This window comes from Ailuropoda melanoleuca, chromosome 13 (assembly GCF_002007445.2).
Source record: "Ailuropoda melanoleuca isolate Jingjing chromosome 13, ASM200744v2, whole genome shotgun sequence".
Classification (NCBI taxonomy): Eukaryota; Metazoa; Chordata; class Mammalia; order Carnivora; family Ursidae; genus Ailuropoda; species Ailuropoda melanoleuca.
The window spans coordinates 26289127-26311950 of record NC_048230.1 but is presented as its reverse complement, the minus strand read 5'-3'; the positions used below and the strand labels follow the sequence as shown (position 1 = coordinate 26311950).

The following is a 22824-nucleotide window of genomic DNA, read 5'->3' as shown; positions in this document are numbered from 1 at the left end:
AACTGAGTTCTGGCGATGGCGGGTCCTTGTTCCTTTGGCTTCAGTCAAGCAGACTGCGCGCGCGCAGCTCCGGGTCGGTCTCTGCGCCGGGGCGCGGGGGACGTACTTTGGCGTAGTGTTTCCTCCTCAGGAGAGACGCAAGCTAGAGCCTGCGCGCCGGCGCACTGTGGATGGACGCGGCCTCCCCCGCCGATTCGCGCATCTGCGCAGTTGGTGTTTATTGTGACCGTCGGGCCGCGGCCCCGGATGTTGTGGCTGCCGGGGGGGAGATGGCGGAGGCAGAGGGGGCGGCCGCGGCCCCAGGCCCAGCTTCGGGGCCGAGTTTGAGGGGCCGCCGGGCTATGTCAGGCTCCTGGGAGCGAGACCAGCAGGTTGAGGCGGCGCAGCGAGCCCTGGTGGAGGTGCTGGGGCCTTACGAGCCTCTGCTGAGCCGGGTGCAGGCAGCCCTGGTGTGGGAGCGGCCAGCCAGGAGCGCCCTGTGGTGCCTGGGGCTGAACGCGGCTTTCTGGTGAGAGAACTGGACCCTCAGAAACCTTCCCAGGCGCGAATTCGTCAGGTTTTTCTAGGGCTCTACCTCTCGCCTCCCCTGTTTTCTTCGCTGCATTGACTCCTTCCAGTACCTGCCTAATTTTGCCTCACCTCCTTCCACTCCATCCCGCCTGCAGGCTTTGGCACCGCATTTCTCCCCAAGGCCTTCCAGTTATCGTCCTTGCTTTACCTGCTTCTGCAGCCTGAACCCGTACAGATGGCAGGAGCTTCTGGTAACATCTTGAGCCGCTCGCAGTGAGCGAGGGCGCCTCATTTTGGTTAGGGAAAGCTGTGTCACTTAAGGGCAGCAACTTCCCGTGTCCTGTTTGCTCAAATGTAGTTTGAGGACCATCCCCCGAGCTCTGATTTTAGTAGCTGTTATTGGGGTAGATGTGTGAGGCTTGAGATGTTGCAAAGGTATCCATAGGTGTGATAAGAAAACAAGCTTGGGTGATCTGCAGTTAGCACCTTAGGTATCCTTTCTACTGCTCAAGGAAGTTTGTGAAGTCTGAGCGTCAATGAGAGCCTCCAAAGCTGCAACTTGAAAGAAAATTATAAGCTTTTGAAGAACAGTTATGAAATAGTGATAGTGAGATTTCACCCGTTTCAAAGCCGTTTACGATTGCAACTCCTCCCTGTTCCAAGGAATTAGACATTCAACCTTAGGCACGGTTTATAGGCAGGGAAATTGAGGATGCCTAAAAGCGTGTGTGAGTTTTCCTCAGCTGGAAAAATGAGACTATAAATATGCTTTAGGAGTCTGTGTGTCATGCTTTGTGAAAATGGAACTGCTCCTTCTCAGTTGTCATGACCTAACGTGGACATAGGTCTTCATACGATCTGCCGAGCATACTTTGGAATTATTCATAACTAGGAAAGGAGTATCCACCAGATTCCGAGGGAATTGAATGAAGTATAGAGGGGGTTCTACAGCTGAATGACATTAACCTATTCTGAATAAATCTGAAATGGAACAAAATATGCATTTCCAAAGAAAATTTGTTTTTGCTAAAAATACTTTCTCTCCTAAAATTCTTGGTTTTAAAACCAGTCTTTTGTCTGAAAGATTTTCAGTGAACTGGAGCGAAACAATTTCAAATTCACTGACAGGAAGACACGTGGTCAGCTATTACTCTTCACAGTTTGAAGAAGACTCAGGTTAAAGGTGTCACAGCAGTCTCTGGCATTAGTCGCTTCCACAGACTTTAGCAAACTTGGTGATAAAGTTTTCCTACAGCATTCTTCATTTATTTTTGGTAGTGCTTCTTGGATCCTTAGGTACCTACTTCCTCTCTTGTTCCTCTCTGTCAGAGACCTTTAACTGTCGCCCCTCAGTCAAGAGCGTTTTCCGAAATGATATTCTCTTCCTTTCCTTCCTCCCCCATCACAACCTCTAACCCCAAACCATCCAGTCAAAACTTTGTTTTTTTACCTACATTGAAATTGTACTTCCAGGGAGAAAATTGGTCCTCCGTAAACCAGTTGGGATCAAAGTGCGATTGGCTGTTATATAAAAACTTCATCAGGATTTAAATGAATAATGAAACCAAGGGTGCGTTAATAGAAATGAATCAGTAGCATGTACGGTGTTGTTTCTGAGGGGACTTGTCATACTGCCTCTTGCCTGAGAGACTTCTGAAGAAGAGTGTGGATTTGAGGTCTGAACATTAGCTGCGCCTACTGACGCACATCTTTAAATGTTGTACTTAGCTTTAATTTGCTGGCCCTCAACAGGGTATGCTAAAGTTTCCTGATAGGCTATGTTTAGAATCTCACTCAGCTCCCCTTTTCTTACTCTTGGTCTCTTAAAGCCTTGTGATTGGTCTTTATCTCTGGCATTTCCTGATACATGCCTACTGTGTGTATCCAGAACGTGGTTACTTGTTACATTCCCAGCCTTCTCGAAGTAGGTGAAGAGCTACAGCAAAATGCAGGGGTGGCTCTTGAGACGCTTTCACTCTGTGGAGAGAGGTCTCATACCCGTGAAGGCTGCAGAGGGACAGCTAAGGTAGTTTGGTATGGCAGGTCACAGGGTTGTTGTTTTAGGAAATGAGCTTCCTCAGGAGGCAGTTTGAGGTTCAAAATGAAGACTAGACTTAACATTCTGGTAGCATCGTATTATATATGTGTTGACATTTCGGTTTGGAATGTCGAAGAGTAACTGTTTAGTTCTCGGACTTTATAAATGTTTAGAAAATGTATGAGGATCATTGGCTTAGGTCAGAGAGAAATTAAATCTGAACAGTTTTTTCCTTACTTGTTTTGAATAATAATACATCATTAACTGAGGTGTTTTATACATTTTGAGGTACTAGAGGATTGAATAGGAGTACAAAAAATCACCAGAGTTCAGGTAGGTAGCTCTTTTCAGTGATATGTATTCTCTCAGGCAAGGTTTTTCTGTGACTGTGAATATGCCCTCTTACATCTTAATAAACAGAAACAACAACAACGCAGAAGAGAGACATGTATAGCCTTGCTCTGTAGTATTTAAGGGCTTTCACTCTTTTTTTTTCTTCTTCAGTTTCCAGAGCAATTATAGCTATTATGTCAGAAATCGCCCAGTCTGTATTGCTTCTGGTCACTGATATGTTATTATCTCTAGGATGATAACAGAAATGTCAGCCCTTCCTTTCCAGTAGCTAGTGTTCTCATTAGCCTCAACGGCACCTGTAAATGGGTGCTTTGGGGGAACAATATCTGGGTCAGGGAAAGTGTATCCTCACAGGTTCAGAAAAGAACAGGTTGGAGTTACCTGCTGGTTTAACTCCGACCTAGCAGATCAGGGGAGCACCAAGGAGCCCTGGGGATGTGTGTGCATTCTAAGCCCTCCCCCTTCTGTGAAGAGCAGCACATGATTCAAGGAGGGTCTAGATGACTCTGGAGCTTCTTTCCAGTTTTTAACATTCTAGGATTTTAGACAGTCCTTAAATTAGGGATATTGGTTTAGAGCAATCACAAGCTGAATCTCTGTTGAGATCTGCTTTGACAGTCACTTGTCTGAATTAACCATCCTATATTCTAGAGGATATTATGGAATCTATTGTTTCCACGGTTAAAAAAATACAGATGGGGGCGCCTGGGTGGCATAGCGGTTAAGCGTCTGCCTTCGGCTCAGGGCGTGATCCCGGTGTTATGGGATCGAGCCCCACATCAGGCTCCTCTGCTAGGAGCCTGCTTCTTCCTCTCCCACTCCCCCTGCTTGTGTTCCCTCTCTCGCTGGCTGTCTCTATCTCTGTCAAATAAATAAAAATAAAATCTTAAAAAAAAAATACAGATATTCCCTCTTCCCCCAAAACCCCCAAATAAAAAAATGAGAAGTGATTAAAGGTACAGCAGTTCTGATTTAAAGGTTGGAATATGAGAGAAAAACAATAGGAACAGGAAATAGAAGGCAGGGCCCATTTAAGTAGAGATATTCTGTGAGAAAAATTTGCACATCCACTTGCAGATGCAGTATACTGAGCACGTTTCTAATGCTAGTCTTGCTGCTTTTAGTACCCAGGGAGACTCCCAGGGATGCCTTGGCTTAGTTTTTTTTGCCTCCCTTTCGCCATCAGTTTTTATCTGTCCTAATTGTAAGGTTGGGTGCTTTCTGTCCATTAACATAAGGTAGGTGTTTAGCAGCTAGCTGGTTTCATTTCTGGTTTTGTGTAAGCAACAACGATCACTACATTATGTGGGTTGGGTTAATTTTTTTCATTCTCATTTACCAGTGACTGGCTCATCAACCAGACGGCCACAAGTGCTGCACAATAATGGGCTTTTTGTCCCTATAGGATGGGAGGCTTTGTTCTGAAGTGCCAGGGAGACAGGCTTACTCTGTAATTACAAAGGAACCCAGAAATAGTATCCTCTTTGATTGAAGATAGACACGTGTTCTTTATTTTGCTTATGATTATAGCATAAACTTTATAATAGTAAACTCTAATTTACCTGTACTAGTAAAGAGGATCCATGGTATAGTTAACCTCAAAAAAAATTGTGTTGTTTTAGACTTTCTTGTGAGTTTTCTGGAAATCAGGTTTTTCAAGGAGTATTTTATTTAGATGGATAATTGGATTTTAACCCCTAATTAAGGGGATGGAAAGTTTACAAAAGGACAGGGGGAAAAAGCAGAAAATAATGAATTGATGGATAGATAACATTTCACTCTCATTAGTAGTAAAAATTTTGAATGAAAATGAAATGAGTTACTAATTTCTGCTTATTAGGTCTTTTTATTTTTTATTTATTAAAAAAATTTTTTTTAAAGATTTTATTTATTTATTTGACAGACAGCGAGAGAGGGAACATAAGCAAGGGGAATGTGAGAGGGAGAAGCAGGCTCCCCGCGGAGCAGGGAGACTGATGCGGGGCTCGATCCCAGGATCCTGGGATCATGACCTGAGCCAAAGGTAGACACTTAATGGCTGAGCCACGCAGGCGCCCCGAAAAAAAATTTTTTTAAAGATTTATTTATTGTCATGGAGGGAGAGGAAGCACAAGCAGGGGGAGTGGGAAAGGGAGAAGCAGGCTCCCCACTGAGCAGGGAGCCCGATTCGGGGCTCTGTCCCAGGACCCTGAGATCATGACTTGAGCCAAAGGGAGATGCTTAACTGACTGAGCCACCCAGGTGCCCCTATTAGGTTTTTTAAAATGGTAGTATTTAATTCTGGGGAAAATATGTAAAAACTGGCATATGGTTGTTAGCAACATAAGCTGGACAATCTTTCTGGAAAGTAATTAGGCAACATGTATTAAGACACTTAAAAAGTTAGTATCTTGGGGCACCTGAGTGGCTCAGTCAGTTAAGCGACCACTCTTGATTTCAGTTCTGGTCATGATCTCAGGGCCATATGACATGTTGGGATCCGTACTGGGTGTGGAGCCTGCTTGGGATTCTCCCTCTCTGCCCCCCCCCCCTTAAAAAAAAGTATCTTTTCAGGGACTGGGGGAAAATGGAGAATAATTCCTAACGGGTATGGGTTTCCTTTTGGGATAATGAAAATGTTCTAAGATAATGGTGATAGTTGCACAACTCTGTGAATATATTAACAAACATTGAATTAGTTAAAACGGTGAGTTTTATGGTATGCATACTGTATCTCAGTAACAAAAAGTCAATGCCTTTTGACCCAGTAATTCCACTTAAAGTAGTTAATCATGAGGACAGAGATACATGCTCAGTGATACATAGTTCAGCTTTTTTATATCAAAAATTAGAGGCATATTAGTTCAGTTAGGGAAAGATTTAACAGACTAATTGTATATATATATGATATAATCATTTTAGAAGTTTTTCATGTTTTTCTGTTTATATAAGAAAATATACCTATGTATTGTTAAATGAAGAAAGAGGTTTTTAAACCAGATATGGCATATATATCCATGGAGTGTTTATATATGAATTTTTTTAAATGAAGAGAATAACATCTCCTCACATTTGGGGGCATGTATGTAGATAAGGAGCCATTTTTATTTAAAAAACATTTTTTTAAATTATTTTTTAAGATTATTTGAGAGAGCGGGGGAGGGGCAAAGGGAAAGGAAGAGAGAATCTCAGGCAGACTCCATCCTGAGTACGGAGCCCCACTCGCTGGGCTTGATCCCATCACCCTGAGTTCATGACCTGAGCTGAAACCAAGAGTTGGTCGCTCAACCAACCGAGCCACCCCACTGCCCCAAAGGGCCATTTTAAAAAGTGTTTTCTTAGGGAAAATTTAAAACGTACATAAGTAGACAGAATAATAATATGTACCACCATGTACCCAGCTTTACAATTCTTCAGTTCAGGGTGCCTGGGTGGCTCAGTCATTAAGCATCTGCCTTCGGCTCTGGTTGTGATCCTGGGGTCCTGGGATCGAGCCCCCGCATCACATCGGACTCCCTGCTCAGTGGGAAGCCTGTTTCTCCCTCTCCCCCTGCTTGTGTTCCCTCTCTTGCTGTGTCTCTCTCTGTCAAATAAATAAAATCTTTAAAAAAATAAAATTCTTCAATTCGTGGCCAATTTTGTGTCTTCTGTACCTCAGTTCTTTTTTTACCTCTTCCTTTATTGTTTTGAGGCAAATCCCAGGTGTCTTATAATGTAATCTGTAAGTATTTTAGAATGTGAATCTCTGAAAAATAAAGACTTCAAAAAAATACCAGTGCCATTATCACATGTAAAAAATTAATGATTCCAGTGTTCAAATTTCCAATTTTTTCATAAATATTATTTGTGTTTTGGGCACTTGGCTGGCTCAGTTGGTAGAGCATATGACTTTTGATCTCAGGTTGGTGAGTTCAAGCCCCACATTGGGTGTAGAGCTTACTTTAAAAAGAAAGATTTAGATATTATTTGTTTTTTAAAGTAGTTTGTTTGGGGGGGTACCTGAGTGGCTCAGTCAAGTTAAGCTCCTGACTCAATTTCAGCTCAGATCAAGATCTCAGAGTCATGGGATGGAGCCCGAGTTGGGCTCTGTGCTGTGTTGAGCCTGCTTGGGATTCTCTCTCTCTCTCTCTCTCCCTCTCTCTCTCTTTCTCTGCCCTTCCCCCCCCCCCCAAAAAAAAAGAAGTGAAATAGAAAATATAACAGTTTGTTTGGGTTAGGATCCAAATGAAGTCCATATATTGTGACTGATTATTCTGTTTTTTTACATCTCTTTTACTCTGTTGGTTCCCCTTCAGTCTTTTTTCCTCTGTCATTTGTTGGTTGAAGAAACCAGTTTGACATATAAAGTGTTCCACAGACTGGATTTTGCTTGTTGCATCCCTGTGCCTATTCCCCTTGTGCTCTGCATTTCCTGTAAATTGGTAGTTGGATCTAGAGGTTTGATGAGATTCAGGTTCAAGAAATTTTTTTTTTTTTTTGTAAGACTGTTTCATAGATGGTGTACTAATTTCATTTTAAATTTCCTCTGTAATTATCGCTTACATTTTCTAAACTTTCTCCAATAAACATGGTTGCTTTTACGAACAAGAAAAAAAAATGCGTCATTAAGAAAGAATAGATTGTGAGCCCACAGTGGGTAAAAGGAGTAATAAATAGGCTGTGGGCAATCCCCAAATCGAACAATTCACATGTGAATATTCAGAATTGATTGCATTTGCAGTTGTTTTTGTTAAGTTGGGGAATTTTCATGCTGAATTTAGTTGCTGAAAAATGTTTCGCATATTGTCTTGTCAAACTCACACACTATTATATCTGCATGTGAATTTTTTGGCCTGGATGAATAGGCATTGCAGGACTACACCAGTCCAGGAGAGTCCTCCTCATTTTTCATCCATCCTTTACCTGTACCAATCTCAGAAATACTTTATCTTCAGTTATGTCTTGTCTTTTTTTTTTTTTAATTTTTTAAAGATTTTATTTATTTATTTGACAGAGATAGAGACAGCCAGCGAGAGAGGGAACACAAGCAGGGGGAGTGGGAGAGGAAGAAGCAGGCTCACAGCAGAGGAGCCCTATGTGGGGCTCGATCCCACAACGCCGGGATCACGCCCTGAGCCGAAGGCAGACGCGTAACTGCTGTGCCACCCAGGCGCCCCGTCTTGTCTTTTTTTTTTAAGATTTTGTTTATTTGTTTGTTTATTTTTGAGAGAGAGAGCACGGGGGGGGGGAGGGAGAAGCAGATGCCCCACTGAGCAGGGAGCCCAATGTGGGAATCGATCCGAGGACCCTGGGATCATGACCTGAGCTGAAGGCAGACACTTAACCATCTGAGCCACCCAGGCGCCCCCAGTTATGTCTTGTGTTTGCGCGTAGTTGCAGAGTTTTCTTATAGGTAGGCTTCCAGGTCACATCTGTAATATGATAAGCGTTGATGTGACTTCTTTTCACATGGTCCATGTCTTACTCTTCTGAACTTTTTTTCAAGACACACTAATCTGAGATTGATATTCCTTTTGTTTAGGGTTTTAGCATTGAGTCCTGGAAGGAAAGAAGCACACGCATATTCATATTTTATGTTTGACTGTCAGACCTCTAAGAGAACATTGATGCTAATTTTCTGGTTACCTTGGAGGGGTCAACTGCAGTGTATTGAGGTGATCTTTCCATTAATTAACTTTTTACCTATATGGAAGAAGCTATTTTCCCAAGAAATGTTATTTTATACCACACAGAAAAACTTCTGAGGTTCCTACATTGGCTTACTCAAGAAAAAAGATAAATCTGTTCCTAAAATTAATTTATGGATGAGGATTAATCTTGTTCAAGAAGATTTAGCCTTCATGACCCCCAAAAATACAGCCTTTTGTAAAACTTTTTACTGTATCACCTTTATCTGCAGGGTAAAATCTAATATGCTTGTCATAAAAGGCCCTTCATAATCTGACTTCTGCCTCTGTCCCCAAATTCATCCCCTCCTTGTATTCTGTGTATTTCAGTTCTATCAAAACTGCTTCTCGTTCTTTAAATATGTTACACCAGCTGGCCGTTCTCCCTGAGTGTCCTCTCTTCCCCACACCCTTTTGTCCTGTTTTCTTACCATTTTTTTTTAAATTTTATTTTTTCAGTTATCTCTGCACCCAGCGTGGGGCCCAAATCCACAACCCGAGATCAAGAGTCACGTGCTCTACTGACTGCGCCAGCCAGGCTCCCCATTCTTACCATTTATCTTTTAAATTCCAGCTTAGATGTCCTCTTCTTTGTTATCGTTACCCTGTCATGTTATATTGCAAACACAGACACATAAATACACTTGAGAGGAAGGTCCATGTCTTACTCTTTTCTGTAACTGGGCCGCTTACCTCGGGCCTCCACATAAAATGGACACTTAGTATTTGTTGGATTGAGTTGAAGCATAGGTGGGGACTATAACAGGCTACTAAAATATAAAATAGTTCAGGTCTTAGAGAAACTTTTTACTGCCATCATTTTTGGAAAATCAGTCTTTCTTAGGAGAGTTTAATATCCTTTCCCTACCCCAGTTTATATTTGTGTTTGTAATTATGATCTGGGAAGTGGAGATTGCAGACAGTCTGGATTGCCTCCCCAGGGAGTCTTCAAGAACTCTGGAGGAAACAGTGGTAGTGCCTCCCCCTCCTGCTGCTGGGACAGAGAAGCAGCAGCACTGGGGATCAAGAAGCTCTAGGGCCCTTATCCTTGGCCTTGTTAAATTTGCTTGTTAGGATGATGAACTGGCCTTGGAGAGAAGATTAATGACCTGGGGTGGCTCTAGAGGCTTATTTTTGTAAAGCTACTTTCATTCTTTAATCTCAAGTATAATTACAGTGCCCTTTAAGTGGTGGGGTGGAAAACTGGAATAGAGTTATCATTGGTGACTAGATTTTTCAGTTCTTGTTTCTTTCCATCCTTCATTCTTTGTGTAGTTTTAAAAATTACATAACATGTGGGGCGCCTGGGTGGCACAGCGGTTAAGCATCTGCCTGCGGCTCAGGGCGTGATCCCAGCGTTGTGGGATCGAGCCCCACATCAGGCTCCTCCGCTGTGAGCCTGCTTCTTCCTCTCCCACTCCCCCTGCTTGTGTTCCCTCTCTCGCTGGCTGTCTCTGTCTCTGTCAAATAAATAAATTTAAAAAAAATCTTAAAAAAAAACTTAATATTTATAAAAAAATAAAATAAAAATTACATAACATGGATTCATGTTTATTGAAAACAAGTACAAAAATGTCTAGAAACAAAAATTATTCTGCCAATCCCTGCATATGTAGATGTATTCGTATATACACACAGATAAGGCTTTTTTTTCTTTATAAGGATTGTACTCTAGCATTGTTCTGTTATCTCAAGCCATTAGGTGTGTTGAGAAGAGAAGAGATGGTTTGTAACCAAACCTTGGTCATCCTTACCCTTATTTAATCAGTTGCTGTGATAATAGCTAATAACACTTCTATGTTGTAAAATTGAATAGAACTATTAGGCTTGTATTTTTTTCTTGTCTTTTTAGCAAGATGAAGTATGATCTTTTTATAGGCAATTAAGTATGTTGTGTCTAATACCTACAAAACAATCTGCAAGTTTTTTTACTGCTACCATTGCATACAGATGAAGAAACAGGTTTTAAAGAGGTTAAGCTAATTTATTCAAGGTCACGTGACTAAGAGTGGGCGTTCAGAGAATCGGACTCAAGCCAGTCTGACTTTAAAAAGGTGCATTACTGCCCTGCTGAACCATCTGTGGTGAGGGTGTTTTCCCCCATCTGTTGCAAATTAGTACTTTTTGTAAAATACAATATAAATGAGTTACTAGAAAAATTAAGTTTAAAAAGGGACAGAAAATACAAACCCAAATGTGTTCTTAGATTCAAAATGGTCAGATTGCTATAAAAATTTTCTAAATGTTTACTCGAAATTTTATACTGACTTCCTCACAGACTGGCAGAGTCAGCTTGTGGTTCTGCACTGACTACAGATACTGACAAGCACTGCTTTAGAGGCCGTAGGCTGGTGTAGTAGAAGGACTCATAGAACTAGTTCTTTTAGGGACGCCTGGCTGGCTTGGTTGGTTGGCTCAGATCATGATTCCAGGGTCTTGGGGTCAAGTCCCAACATGGGACTCCTTGTTCAGCGGGGAGCCTGCTTTTCTGTCTGCCTGCTGCTCCCCTTGCTTGTGAGCTCGCCCTGTCTCTGACAAATAAATAAAATCTTAAAAAAAAAAAAAGGACTAGTTTTTTTAATGTGGTTTTTTTTCACTTTTTGTGAGAGATTTTAAATATTAGAATTTATCAACTCATGGTCAGTCTTGGTTTTTTTTTTTTTTTTTAAGATTTTATTTTTAGGGGCTCCTGGGTGGCTCAGTTGTTTAGCGTCTCTGCCTTCGGCCCAGGGAGTGATCCCAGAGTCCTGGGATCGAGCCCGATATACTGAGAGCCTGCTTCTTCCTCTCCCAATCCCCCTGTGTTCCCTCTCTCGCTGGCTGTCTCTCTCTCTGTGTCAAATAAATAAAATCTTAAAAAAAAAAAAGATTTTATTTTTATTTATTCGACAGAGAGAGAGACAGCCAGCGAGAGAGGGAACACAAGCAGGGGGAGTGGGAGAGGAAGAAGCAGGCTCCCAATGGAGCAGGGAGCCCGATGCGGGAGTTGATGCGGGGCTGGATCCCAAGACTCTGGGATCACGCCCCGAGCGGAAGGCAGACATTTAACGACTGAGACACCTAGGCGCCCCTGTCTTTTTTTTTTTTTTTTTTTAAGATTTTATTCATTTGGCAGTGAGAGAGAAAGCAGGAGCAGGGGGAGAGGCAGAGACAAAGACGGGGGTGGGGAGAAGCAGGCTCCCTGCTGAGAGCCTATGCGGGGCTGGATCCCAGGACCCTGAGACCATGACTTGAGCCAAAGTCAGATGCTTAACCGACTGAGCCATCCACGTGCCCCTTGTTTCATCTTCTTTCATACCCTTTCCCTTGCCAAACTATGTTATTTTGACACAAATCCCAGATACCTCATCATTTTGTTCATAAATATTTTAGTATGTATCTTTTAAAAATAGGGACTCTTGGGGCGCCTGGGTGGCACAGCGGTTAAGCGTCTGCCTTCGGCTCAGGGCGTGATCCCAGCGTTATGGGATCGGATACCTCATCATTTTGTTCATAAATATTTTAGTATGTATCTTTTAAAAATAGGGTGCTTGTGTTCCCTCTCTCGCTGGCTGTCTCTATCTCTGTTGAATAAATAAATAAAATCTTTAAAAAAAATAAAAATAAAAATAGGGACTCTTTACCAACGTATTTTCTATAACATTATCACACCTAAAAAATAAACAGTAATTCACTAATAGCTTCTGTATGTATTCAGATTTCCCAGATTTTTTGTAAATATCTATTTGTGGTTGATTCCTTCAAATAACTAACTTTTCCTTCATCCTATTATCGTGGCATATTACATTCACTGGTTTTTATATGTTGAACTACCCTTGTATTCCTGAAATTAATCCTTTGAATATGTTGCTGAATTCAGTTTGCTAGTGTTTTATTGAGGGTTTTTGCATCTATTTTCATAAGGGATGTAGGGCTATTAGTTTTCTCATAGTATCTTTGTCTGGCTTTGGTATCAGAGTAATGCTGGCCTCATAAAATCAATAAAAAAGTGTTCCCTCTTCAATTTTTTGGAAATGTTTAAGAAATATTGGTGTTGGGGCGCCTGGGTGGCTCAGCCGTTAAGCGTCTGCCTTTGGCTCAGGTCATGATCCCAGGGTCCTGGGATCGAGCCCTGCATCAGGCTCCCTGCTCTGCGGGGAGCCTGCTTCTCCCTCTCACATTCCCCTTGCTTGTGTTCCCTCTCTTGCTGTCTCTGTCAGATAAATAAATAAAATCTTTAGAAAGAAAGAAGGAAAGAAGAAAGAAAGGGAAGGGAAGGAAGGAGGAAAGAAAGAAAAAGAAAAAGAGAGAAAGAAAAAAAGAAAGAAAGAAAAAAGAAAGGAAAGAGAAAGAAAGAAGAAAGAAAGAAAAAGAAATATTGGTGTTAATTCTGAAGAACTGGCTTTTAAGATGTAGCTTCAGTGCTAACTTTCTATTGACCTTGACCAAAGCATTTTACTTTTTTGGAGCTGAGTTCCTCCATCTGTAAAAGGATATCTAATTGAATTATATGCTTTTTAACTCATCTCTATCAGTTTGTTGCCCTACACTAGGGTCTAATTTGGTAGAAGGGTGTTTGCTTTCATCATAATAAGTTGTTATCAGGAATGAATTTCTCCCTGAAATTAATAGAATTGCAGACTTGAGGGTTGAAAGGGCCTTCAGAGGTTATTTGCTTCAGTCCTCTGCCTTTACAGAAGCACATTATTATCTCTGCCCCTTAGATAAAATTGCCGATACTCAGAAAATTCAAGTGATTTTCCTGAGGTATATAACTAGGGCTTAAGTCTATTTACTAGAGCCTGAGTTATACAGATGGTCCTTTCTGAAATTAGTTTAATTGGATAATCATCTTCTGTTTTTCCTTTCCTGTAGGTTCTTTGCGCTGACATCCCTTCGTCTTGTGTTTCTACTTGCATTCAGCTCAATGATCGTTGTATGTATAGATCAATGGAAGAACAAAATATGGCCTGAGATAAAAGGTGAGTTTGATAGCATTGAGAAGAATCTGAACTGGAAATGGTCTTTCCTTTAATTTTTACCTTTAGTTTTGGGGGTTTATGAGGGAGTATATAGAACTGGGAATATCTTTTGATGTCTGAATTGTTGCTTTAGGAGACACTTGAAGGGCTGGGGCTCCATCAGTAGTTCCTTAGAGCTTCGTTGCACCCTTCCCATTGTTATTAAGCTCAGGAAATCTGTATCCACCGCCTGAGATATTCTTGCCCTCGTAATTGGCTGGAGGAATAAGTAGTCCTCACGTTAAAAAAAAATATATATCATTGGATACTGCATCTTTCCCAAGGCAGTATCAATTTGCCTCTCAGGGATTTCTTTTAAATTGTGTATTTGTAAAGCACTAATCTAAGCATTGTGACTTATGTAAAGTACTCTAAGATATGGTTCCTTTTCTCAAAGGTTATACATACATAAACAAAAGACAGGTGATTGTTACAGAACAGTACCAGAGATGTCACTGTGCAGTATGGGATCGGTATGTTTGTCATGTATTTTGGCCCTGGCTCAGGCCTTGAATGAAGCAAGAGATATGAACAGGTGAAGAGAAAAATGTGTTTCTAGAGGGACTAGTAGTTCGATTAGTCTGAGAAACCAGAAGCTGCAAAGCATCTCCTGAGAGCAGGGAATTAGACACTTTCACCAGAATGAAGAGGTCATTAGTAAAAGGATTGCTAGGAGATAAATCTGAAAATATATTGGGATTAGCTTTTACAAGGCTTTCAAGTTAGGCCTAGAAGTTTAGACTTTATCCTATAAGTAGTGGGTGGTCAGTGAACATTTTTTGATTAGCACTATGTGCTGAAGGGATATTAAAGATTAATTTGATAGCATTTTACATGATCCCATGGAAGGAGAAAAAGGGGAAGGAGGGAGACCTGATAGGAAACTATGGCTGTATCTGTGTGGGAAGTAGTTAGAGAGGTATTCCTGGAAACAAACCAGGGCTGACTTGGGAGCTGGGAAGAAGGAAGACACATGAAGACTGATAAATAGGGGGTCAGAAGAGTAAGAGATAAAAGCCAAGTGTGGGAGTTCAAAGCTAGGAGAGTAGGAGAGTGGTGTCCAGGTAGCAGAGAGAGTAGCATCTGGCAGGGGAGGCAGTTCGGGTGGGGGACGAGCGGGGGTGGGGGGGGAAATTGATGTCTGCTTTTGAGATGTTGATTTTGAAGTGTTGGCAGGATATTTACACCAGCAAATACATTCCCATCCTATTTTGCAGAGACTTTAAGGAATCATGTAGTTCAGTCACCAGTCTTATGGTTGGTGAATGTCAAAAGACTTGACATCATTCATTGTTATTAGTGGGTCTCTTTTCAAAGAGAAAAGGCAGATGTCTGGGGTTGGAGTGGCTGTAACATGCCTCAGTGACCTGGTGCACATTGGTGTGTGTGAGCAACCAAAACACACTTGAGGGGTGGGATGGATCATTTTTCATGTGCACTTTGGCTCTTGGTTGTAGTAAGTAGAAGGGGCCCTGATGCTTCATTTGGATCCCCTTAGCCGCCCCCCCCCCAAGAAATGAGCAGGCATCAGCCATCCTCCCCGTGTCTGCAGTTCCCTAACTCTGTCAGTATAACATGGTGTCTCCTTTTTATTGGCTATTACTATTTTCTTTTCCCCAAACCTATTAAAACTCGAGCTGTCAGACCAACAGCCTAACATTTTTATGTTTAGTTTTCCCTACCGACTAATGCTGGTGTTTGTTTTAATATTGTAGTGCCAAGACCCGACGCGTTAGACAATGAGAGGTATGGAACACTAATTAAATCCCTTTTTGTTGCTCTGATTGATTCTCTTGTTGTAATATTCTGGTTACATGTTGTTAACCCCATGTTACGGATACACAGTATGAGCTGAGAACCTAGACTGTTCCAGATAACCATCTTAACAAATCCTGAAGTTCAGACAGCAGTATTTTGAGATGGTTGGTATCCTCTGCTATTCACAAGAGAAGTTTCTGAAGAAGCAGCATTATTGTGCCCCATAACCTGATATGCCAGGGAGTTAGCTGCATTTTTTAGCCCTACTGTAAAAACGTAGAGGCAGCTTATTTTGTTTGTCTCCTGGGTTTTATACTGGGTCATCTAATGTGTTCTGTGACCTCTGGCTTTTTAAAAAGTTCCTGGTCAGAAAACACATTGGTTCCTGGCATCAGCAAGCCAAAGATTCCTCTTGTGTCTTACAGCTCCTGCTCCATTTCTCAGTTCATTCATCCCATGTGTTTGATCCAAGGCGTTCCCTCTGCTGTGGTTTATTTTGCTTTTGCTGTGTTTCTTTTCTCTCTGAGACACATCTACCATCGCCTCCCCTTCAGCAGCAGCAGCGTCAGACTGTGCTTTACTTTTATTCCTGAATTGCAGTCACAGGGTATTGCAGTGGTCCGAGTGCAGGGAAGAGGTTTCTGAGCACAAAGTGCCTTGGAGCTGGTGGCAGGTTTATACACGTGGATTGGGCGGCTTGCTCATAGGGTGGAGTTGTCAGAACAAGTGTGCCCTCCTAGTCCCTAAATTCAAGTTTCAACCTGGCGAGACAAGAAGAAAGTCCCGCTTCACCTCTAAAGCACCCAGGACTAGCCACTCCCAGCTTCAGTTGAAGCCTAGAAGCATTGGCAGCCTACACAGCAAGATGGGGGGATCCCTCAGCACCCTCCTTTCACACCTCCCGCTTCTCTTTCCTCTAGCTGGGGCTTTGTGCACCCTCGGTTGCTCAGCGTGCCCGAGCTCTGCCACCACGTAGCTGAAGTCTGGGTTAGTGGGACCATTTTCATAAGGAATCTTGTGCTTTTCAAAAAGCAAAACCCAGGCAAGGTAAGACTCTTCCCTTTTCACTTTCATTTCTGGCTTCTCAGTTCAGTTCATGCTAAACTAAAACAGTCCTTTGACTACATAGCCTCATTCAAGAAAGGAAACACTGATTATTGTGGAGACAAAGGGAAGTGATAGGAAGGGGCTGCTGACCAGCCATTGGGACCAAGGGAAGAGCCCAAGGACTCCTCCTCTGGGTGCCCGCCTCTCAGATTGAGCATCTTCCTGCCCGGCGGGAAAGAGAGCTTGCTCGTGTGCATTCTGGGTCATGTTAAATATGTGGTAGGTCGTTGGGTTTTTAAATTTTTTTTTAGTTTTTTTTTTTTTTTTTTTTTATTAAAAAACCCACCAACACTTGCTTTCAGAGAGAATTTTTGGCTAAGCCTATGCAAACCAATTTCCCAGTGGGAAAGGTGCAGCCCTGTTGGGTTAGCCAGGGAAAAGGAGTGTGAATAGAATGGACGTCCTCCTTTTCATCCCGAACAGAGTCACCACGGGATGCTACCGTGGCTAGACACAGCTGTCATTCTGACCTGCCCGCTCACAGGTCATGAAGAATCATTTCAGTCACGTCTCCACCTCATCCCCTGTCCGCACCCCAGTCTCCTGCCATGTCACAGAAACTTAATCCTGTTTCCTGACTCCTCTAGTTCTGCTTGCTGAGCTGTGGGATACTGACCTTTTTGGCCGTCTTGGGCCGCTACATCCCCGGGCTCCTCCTGTCCTATTTGATACGTAAGTATGGCATGTACGCTGCCCCCGCCCCCGAGCTTCCCCTCCTCCTAGGTTTTCTAGCCACACCTAACTCTGGGTCTAGGAAGAGGACTTTTATATTTTGGTTCACCAGGAGATAACCTTTTTATATTTTCATAACTGTTTGGTGTCATGAAAATATCTTTCTTCTTGCCTATAACAGGCTCCCCACACATGCAAGTACTTTTCTTACCAAGTCAGCTTAGGAAATTGATGACGGTCCACTAACACACATTGTATTACCAACTCTAAAGGACTGTCTGTCCCTATTTAAGAGGAAATTATTTAGAGTCAGTATATTGTGTAACAGCAGAACATAACTTTTAGGGGTTTCTCTACTAGATTCTGCTTAACCTGGAGCACTTCTTTTTCTCCTGGAACACAATGTTTTAAATTTAGTTACTTCCTATTGGCATGAACTTTGCGTGGGGCTGGAAAAACTGAGGCGTTATGGCTGTGGCCAGCTGCTCACATGATTTGTTGTGTCGTTCCTGAGCATTGTTACCATCTAGCCTTGTTCATGGCTCAGTGACACCCAGATGCAAGTGACCACACCTGGTTCTGTCCTCAGTATCTCAGCAGCACACTATACTGTGCACAGCCATGTAGGCGGCCGCAGAAGTCTCTGCCCTCCAGAACCCCCTCAAGTGTTACGGGAGACTAGAATCAAGCAGAGCTATTCCCCACCGAGTGTCCGGTGAGGACACAGTAGCAAAGGGACAGTCAGGATTGTTTCATCCAGCCTCTTCTCCACTCTGCGGCTGTTTCCCACTCTTCCTCGCAGTCGTCACTGTCATGCTGTGGCCCCTTGCTGTGTACCACCGACTGTGGGATCGAGCCTATGTCCGGCTGAAGCCAGCTCTGCAGCGGCTGGACTTCAGTGTCCGCGGCTACATGATGTCCAAGCAGAGAGAGAGACAATGTAAGTGTCAAGGGGGAGGCTTCCTTCCACTTGGGCACCTTGGGGAAGAGAAAGAAAAGCCTGGAGGTCTGACATAATGGGTAGGTCCCCGAAAGTGGGAGAGGTGGGATGTGGTGGGAGTGTAGGATGGTGGTAGGTAAAGTGGTATCTTATTCCAGGGAACTCTGTGCAGGCTTACTGAGTTTTGCATTTGCAGTTCTGGCCACTCCTAAGTTGAATAAAAGACAGTGAAGATATAGATCTCTAGTGTTTGCTGCTTTTTATGAAGCACTTTCCATGTGCCCAAGCGCTGTGCTGGCCGCTCTGCATGTTTGTATTTATTTTATTTTTATTTTTATTTTATTAATGCATATCTTATTGAACCTTGACAACCTTGAGAAAAGAAATTGAACTTTACAATCAGTAAATAGCAACTCCCAAGCCAGGCCTCTTTTCACTACTAAAAACTGCTTTCTAGAGGTGATACTTTCATCTTGAGAAGCCAGAAGGGTACAGCCCAAGACCCTCCAGCACATGAATGACAATTGTGTGAATGCTCTCCTCCTTTCTGTGGGCTGGTCAGATTGGGGGTTTCATAAAGCCCTAGCCTTCAGAGAGCCCTGCGGCTGGTCGTCAAGGCCCAGCTCCCCCAGCACAGCCAGCCGAATAGTGTCAGCCCTCAAAAGCCTGGTTTAACCGCAGTGGGGCGTCTCCCTTTGCCCTCTCTCTGATAGCATCCACTCTCCCCTTGACATCCTGTCTGCCCCTAGCCTGTCCTGCCGGTTGTTGATCATCTGACCAGAACAAAAATGTGGAGGGGCTGGTGGGGGAGAGGCGTTGGAAGCGAGATCTTCTCTGCTGTGTTACCAGCCTGTCCTGGCACTTAGGCTCAGCAGCCCACCCTCAGGCATTGTGTTGTGTTTTTTTCCCAAGCATTGTAATGTAGGCTTCGGGCCCTGTTCAGAGGGTTCATTCTCTTTATGTTCTGATTTTATGCTTTTGAAGTCTGAGGCGGGTGGGGTTTTTCCCTGAAGTGAAGGTGTCACGGCCTTCTGCTCTTTCCTGCAGTGCGCCGCAGAGCTCTACACCCAGAGCGCGCCTTGGACAACCACAGTGACAGTGAAGAAGAGCTTGCTGCCTTCTGTCCTCAGGTATCTCGGGTGTGGGAAGTACACCAGGGGCTAGTGTTCTTCTAGCTCCCTGTAGCCGTATGGCACCTCACATTTAGGCCATAAGTAGGTTTTCAGGCCTATTATGGGGGCTCCAAGGCCCCACCCTCCCCTTACTCCTAAGAGCAGTGAGGAGAGAAGCTAGTGTTCTATTGGGACTGTGTGCGTAGATCTCAGTTTGAGCCTGGTGACCAGCACACCCTCTTCCATGTCTCCTTTCAAACCCTATCATCAATTCCATCCTTCTGGAACTGATGTGATTATCTTTTAAACAGCCCGGCCCACCTTATGTTGGGCAATGTGTCTTCCTGGCCGCCTGTGAAAAGTAATCTCTTGATCAGTTATTTGCTTAAGAGTAAGTGGCTGGTTGACTCCCCGGATTGCTTTCCTTCCTGCTCAAGATCGATAAGTAAGGGTGTTTTCCTTGGGGGGGGGGCAGCCTAAAAGGGATCAAGATCTTGACTAAAGTCCCCAGTCTTGTCTGGTTGCACTGCTGGCCCTAGGCTAGCCTTTAGGGCCAGCGAATTAGTAGAGCTATAACTGGGGAACTGCACCTGTTCCTAATGGCATCCTCTCTTCAGGCTTGTTGGTCTTTTCTTCCTAAGCTGGATGATTCTGCTGTTGCCAAGGAATTGGCCATCACAGACTCTGAGCACTCAGATGCTGAGGTCTCCTGTACAGACAACGGCACATTCAATCTTTCACGGGGCCAGACACCTCTAACAGAAGGCTCTGAAGGTGAGGGGAACCGTGGACACGAGTTCATAATGGCTCTGACTGTTGCTGCTCAGCTTCCCTGGGCAGGGAGGATACTGTCCCCTCCTCTCCTGTTTTCTGAGGTGTGGATCAGGCGGCAGAGCAGCTTTGGGCGCCGGGGGTGAGATATGGCTACAGCTGGGATTGCACTGCTGCTCTCCTTGAAATCCTCCCTTAGTAGCCTCGGGTTCTAGGCTCCTGTGTGGCATAGGGGAGGAAGGGGAGGGAATTATTTGGCCAGTAGAGACCAGAGCAGTGTATAAGTGGAGGGGAAAGGCCGACCAGTGCTACAGGTTTTGCTTCACCCTGAGAAATTCAGGGTAGAAAAACCTGGTCACAAGGGGCTGACTTTGTGGGGCTAGGGCACAGGAGTGCCAAGCTGTTGCCGTGTCTTAGACACCCCTCTATTCTCCCAGACCTAGATGGTCACAGTGATCCAGAAGAATCCTTTGCCAGAGACCTTCCAGACTTCCCTTCCATTAACATGGATCCTGCTGGCCTGGATGATGAGGACGATACCAGCATTGGGATGCCTAGCTTGATGTACCGTTCCCCACCAGGGCATGAGGAGCTCCAGAACCCCCCTGCCAGCCAGGAGGAAGCCGTACTGCCAGAGCTCCTGCTCGGTGCCCTGCCTGCAGGGTCCAACCTCACCAGCAACCTCGCCAGCCTGGTCTCCCAGGGCGTGATCCATCTGGCCCTGTCAGGGGCCTCCCAGCCAGGCCCTTCTGGCCCGCCTCCCCGGAGAACAGCAAGAGGCTTCCTCCGGGCCCCCAGTTCAGACCTGGACACTGATGCTGAGGGGGATGACTTTGAACTTCTGGACCAGTCAGAGCTGAATCAGCTGGACCCTGCCAGTTCCAGGAGCCACTGAGGCGGAGACTCCTTTTCAGGGTCACTGTGGTTTAGGTTTTTTTTCTCCCTATCCCACTTAAGGTGAAGGGGCAGGGGAAGAACCCAGGTCCCATGCACTGAATCATATATGTATGCTTGGTGGCCTGGCTGAAGCTCAGGCCTGCTGAGAGGATACTCACTCCCCTGCTACCAGCCGGACACCCATTTGTGAGCTCAGTCACTGCAGTGAGAGTGCTCCCCTGAGGGAGGCTTCTCGCCATCAGAATGGTACTTTTGGGGAACAAAGTAATCAGGGGTATCGGTTCCCCTTTGAGGAGGTGCTGCTGTTTGCTTCTAGGTATGGGTGCTTGGGGGCCCTTAGTGATAGAAGCACCCTTCCCCCCTCCCTCCATCACCTCCTTGGAGCTCCAAGTCAGTCAGCAGCTGGAAGAGTTACATTGCCATCTTCCTCCTTTGCTAAGCCATGATCTGATTTGTCTTTTTCTAAGCAAGTTTTTTGGTTCTGCAGAGCAGGCCTGCTCCCTCTGCCCCAGCCCATCCTCATTTCTTGAGGCCTAACCTCCAGTGCTCCAAAACAGTGCTTGTGAAATTTAAGAAATGTGAACATGATGTGGGGGTGGGCCTCTTCGACGTTACCTTGGGCCGTGGGGTCAGCTGGCTGAGAGGGCGAGTGCCTCTGTATCTCCGGGTCTCATGGAATCTTCTGAAGCTGCCTGGTTATTTTTGGTGCTGCTAACCCCTGGCTCCATTTGACCATCAGCCTGAGCAACGAGCAAAGCAATACCATACCATATCCATTTCCATGTTCCCGTTCCTTCCCCTGCTCCTCCTTTGGAGAAGCAATAATCGCATGGGGGATGTCAAAGTAGCACTTTACAAGTGGCTCATTGGCATTCACCCCAGGAGCCATGGGCTCTTCTTGCACCAGCTATTACTCCCTATTCAGTTCCTTTAATACTTTGATTTTCAACTGCTTCCCAACTTGGCGGGGCCTCTTTTAAGGATGAGCCCATTAGCAAGAATGTGTCTGTAGTCAGCAGAGACTTCCTTAAGGGGTATCTGTTCTACTGCCCCTAGAAAAATCATGTGAGACAAAACTAAAAAATGGTCATTCTAAACCGATGCCAGCCTACAGCCTCTCTTTGCCTCCCCAATCAGAGCTCAGGCCAAACTCTTCTGGCCTCTTGCCCTCTGCATTAACCCTTCGCTGATCCTCAGGGACCACTCCCCCAACACCCCATACCTGGGCAAGGGATGTTGGATAGAGCCCATTTTCATGTGCTGCAGGTGGGAGTGTGCTAACATGTTTGCTCTTGGTTGATGGAAAAGGTAGAGGCCAGGAGTGAAAACTAGAGATGGGGAGAAGGGAGAAGAGCTAGGTGCCTGTTTCGTAGTCAATTGTGTGTGTGAAGGTTAGGGGTAAATGGCATCTCCCCACTTTACAGTTCTCAGACTTTGGACACCTTCTGTCTTCTCAGAGCCCTGATGTCTCACAGGTGAGCTCTGATGTGGGAACAACGGGAAGTGTGGAAGAGGAGTGGGTTTCGGTGTGTTTGCATGAGTGTGTGTAGCTTTGGGCCTTGGAAGTTGGCAAGAGGGAGGAAGGAAGGAGAGCAAAATCTTCAGAAGGTGTTTCTTGTACCTGGGGGATCCTGCTCTGAATCTCCTTAGTCCTCCACTGTGAACTGGGGTGGGGATGGGCGGTGGGGTGGGGGGGAGTGGTGCTGGGGAATAAATCTTGTATGAGAACAATCTTTAAGAGATGGGTGTTAAATGGTGTCTTATCCTTGATAGTCTTCTCTTGGTAATCCGAGATGTGATTAATCTGAGGTGACAGCCTCAGAAGAGGAAGCACGGTGTGAGAGACCCACCTGCCAGTCCCTATTTGTGACCTTTGTGATGGTCAGAACAATCACCACATATGAGGCCACTTCCCCTCCCCAGGAGAGCCCAGACAGCACAACTGGCACTCTTGGCTGGCATCCAGCCTGCAGTCCCATCATTTTTAATTTTTTAAAAAAGATTTATCAGAGGGAGAAGC

The 22824-nt window shown here is 44.5% G+C and overlaps 1 protein-coding gene across 1 annotated transcript; it reads left to right on the top strand.

Annotated features, from left to right (window-relative positions):
- The first annotated feature begins 142 nt into the window (after positions 1–142).
- On the top strand, positions 143–21905 carry RETREG3 (reticulophagy regulator family member 3). Its single transcript, XM_002922141.4, has 9 exons — positions 143–508; positions 13402–13508; positions 15263–15293; positions 16226–16352; positions 17000–17084; positions 17887–18024; positions 19072–19154; positions 19778–19910; positions 20345–21905. The coding sequence occupies exons 1-9, from the start codon at positions 171–173 to the stop codon at positions 20800–20802; spliced, it is 1500 nt and encodes a 499-aa protein (XP_002922187.2). The 5' UTR covers positions 143–170; the 3' UTR covers positions 20803–21905.
- Positions 21906–22824: the final 919 nt, after the last annotated feature.